At 46.4% G+C, this 2,854-nt stretch overlaps 1 protein-coding gene across 1 annotated transcript; it reads right to left on the bottom strand.

Moving 5' to 3' along the window:
* Window positions 1–642: 642 nt before the first annotated feature.
* On the bottom strand, window positions 643–1,464 carry LOC106818469 (uncharacterized protein K02A2.6-like). Its single transcript, XM_014823172.1, has one exon. The coding sequence runs from the start codon at window positions 1,462–1,464 to the stop codon at window positions 643–645; it is 822 nt and encodes a 273-aa protein (XP_014678658.1).
* Between the last annotated feature and the right edge of the window lie 1,390 nt (window positions 1,465–2,854).

The following is a 2,854-nucleotide window of genomic DNA, read 5'->3' as shown; positions in this document are numbered from 1 at the left end:
ACCGGTTTCTGGAAACCGGTGCAAACCGGCCTAAATCCGCGCCTGCCACGAACTGTATATATTTTAATGAACAGAACACATTTATTTAACAAGCCGCACAATAACACAACCTGCTCACACAGACACAGATCATGAATAACAAGTCGGTTTTAGTTTTGATTCTAAGAACCTTCCCGGTTGGCTCTAACACTATATTACTCATATAGTACCGAATAGTATCGTGACATCTCCCTCCTTTTGAGATTGTCTGTTACTCAACTGAATGTAAAACATTTTTTTAAACATATCTGAGAATCGAATAATACATAATAATACAACCGTTTCTTTCTCCCTGGTCACGCAATACTTTACTATGCATTAACTCATTAAAAATTTTCACAAAGCACTGATTACTTTAACCACCCTACTCGCTACCAATAATCATTTATCAATATCATCTCGAAAACGCAACGGCTTGCGCACTACCCGACCGCTTGTCCGTGGACCGGGTGAATGTGATTCCACATCTATCTAGTGTGCATTATCTTCTGGAGTCTCAGTTCGTTCACCAGAAGATGGCACTGTCTCTAACATTGGTGTATCCTGGGATTCCACAGGAACTGCCACATCATCACCTAGGCTGACCTTCAGATGTCTTCGATTTCAGCGCATTGTTGCCGAATCATCAGTGGTCACTATGTATGATCGTGGGGTAGTCGCTTGACTCACAACCACTCCCGGTGTTTTCCATCCCTTCTCCCTGTCCAACTTTACCCGTACCATGTCTCCAGGTCCAAGCTCTGGAAGAGATTTCACTGAATGACGTCTGTTGTAGAACCGACGGTAGCTCGTCTTAGCTAGGTCATCTGTCATCTTGACACTCTTAAGATCTGGCCATTTGGGATTTAAATTTTCAGTACGGGTTGGCAATTTGGTACGTATCTGCCGTCCCATCATCGGCTGTGCAGGACTTACACCCGTGGCTGCAATTGGTGTAGCTCTATAGCTCATTAATGCAGCAAACACATCCTCTTGGCGGAGGATTCCTTTCGCTATTTGCACTCCCCGCTCAGCCTCACCATTAGCCTGTGGGAAGTGTGGGCTAGATGTTGTGTGAATGAAATCGTATTCACTCTGGAACAGCCGGAACTCCGCCGATGTGAACTGAGCCCCGTTATCAGAGACGACTTCCTCTGGGATGCCCCATCTTGCGAATAAGCTCTTGAGCTTACCAATGACTTGTTTCGACGTGATTTCTGGTAAGTACATCACTTCCAAATACCTAAGGTAATAGTCGATCACGACCAAATATCGCTTTCCTTCCAACTCACACAAGTCCATCCCAACCTTTTGCCAGGGTCTAGCTGGCAATGGAGTAGTGATTAATGGTTCCTTCTGTTGTGTAGGCCGGTTTGTCTGGCAAAACTGGCAAGTAGAAACCTCTTGTGCTATGTCTTGCCCTATTCCTGGCCACCACACAGACATTTTGGCACGTTCCCTACACGTTCCCTACACGTTTCCTACACTTAGTGATACCCTGGTGATCTTCATAGATCTTGCTCAGTATATCTCATCTCCACTCGGTAGGGATTACCATACGATTTTGATACAGGAGCAGATACTTTGACACGGATAGTTCACTCCTAACCAAGTAAAATGCCTTAATATCTTCGGGCACAGAATGAATCCTGTTCGGCCACCCCACCTTTGTGAGTCCAATCGCCCTAAGGCTGAAAATCCACAGAGTTGCCCGACTCAGTCTCGTAGTGTATCCACAGAGTCGTCCGACTGAGCCGGCCGGCTCGATCGCATTGTAAGGTGTCTATACCGTCACCTACGAGTCGAAGCCGTACTACAGGATTCGATACAGGCTTCGACCCAGGATTCACGGCAAGCCAGGCAAGGCCACGACTGCGAGCATATATAAGGGCTGCCTGGGATGGACTCGGGGCTCCATTCTACCAGACGGCCAGGAGAACCTATACTGTGTAAGGATCCAACTTTACATTTTGGCGCAGTCGACAGGATCTAGTGGTGATGTTAACTGGTTCGTTGCGTACGTAGTGTGGAGGCCCTGGACAACAGGCTGCACACCAAGCTAAGTACCTTCTCCAGTATGGGTATCGTAGTGTTTGTTGATAAGCTAGGATAGACGTATTGTATGGCGCACGTAGCGTACAATGGTAGACTGCATAGTTCTTTCGACTTGCATCGCGCATGTCGTTAGGGAGACTGCTGTGAACGTACAGTAGGTCTGTCAGCTGAGGGTCAAGCCCGCGTGTTTGTCGCTCAGACTCGTGTATTCACGTACTCAACACTTCCGTCGTGTTTGAGGTTTTTTTTGCAGACAGTCGCGTGTGGTAGCGAATTAGCTTTCAACTGTACTAACGGGAGATAGGGAGATAGGTACGATAGTTGTTCAGTAGGTGGCGCAGTAAGGCATATCACAGTATTATTATGAATCGTGTATTTCGTTGGTTTTGGCATGTTTTGAGCATTTATTTTCGCGTATTTCGTGTCATTGACATTGCATTCAGGGTATTGATTGTTTGCATGGTTGCGCATTTTGGAGGCCTCTGCCCACTATAGGATTTTGTTAGGGACAAGAAAGGGATTACATTTTTTTCTTATTAGAACACGAGATATATACGACATAACGGTGAGGTAAGCCAACTTTTGGTTGCGACTTGATTTTGCGGAGAGCAAGTCAGGTTGCATCAGCCGTTTATGTGAGTACTAATTTATACACACACGAAATGCCTCCTAAGAGGGTTACGAAAGAATCCTCGGATGAGGAGCAAGCAGGGGGGGCAGTTGCTCTTTCAGCAGAGATGCAGGCCATGATGGGGTTCATGCAGCAACAACAGCAGCAACA

This window comes from Priapulus caudatus, unplaced genomic scaffold (genome assembly GCF_000485595.1).
Source record: "Priapulus caudatus unplaced genomic scaffold, Priapulus_caudatus-5.0.1 Scaffold2268, whole genome shotgun sequence".
Classification (NCBI taxonomy): Eukaryota; Metazoa; Priapulida; class Priapulimorpha; order Priapulimorphida; family Priapulidae; genus Priapulus; species Priapulus caudatus.
Note: the sequence above shows the minus strand (reverse complement) of the source record. Positions and strands in the feature narration are given on the sequence as shown.

Coding starts and splice junctions, on each gene's coding strand:
- LOC106818469 (XM_014823172.1), bottom strand. CDS start 1,464: ATGTCTGTGTGGTGGCCAGGAATAGGGCAAGACATAGCACAAGAGGTT.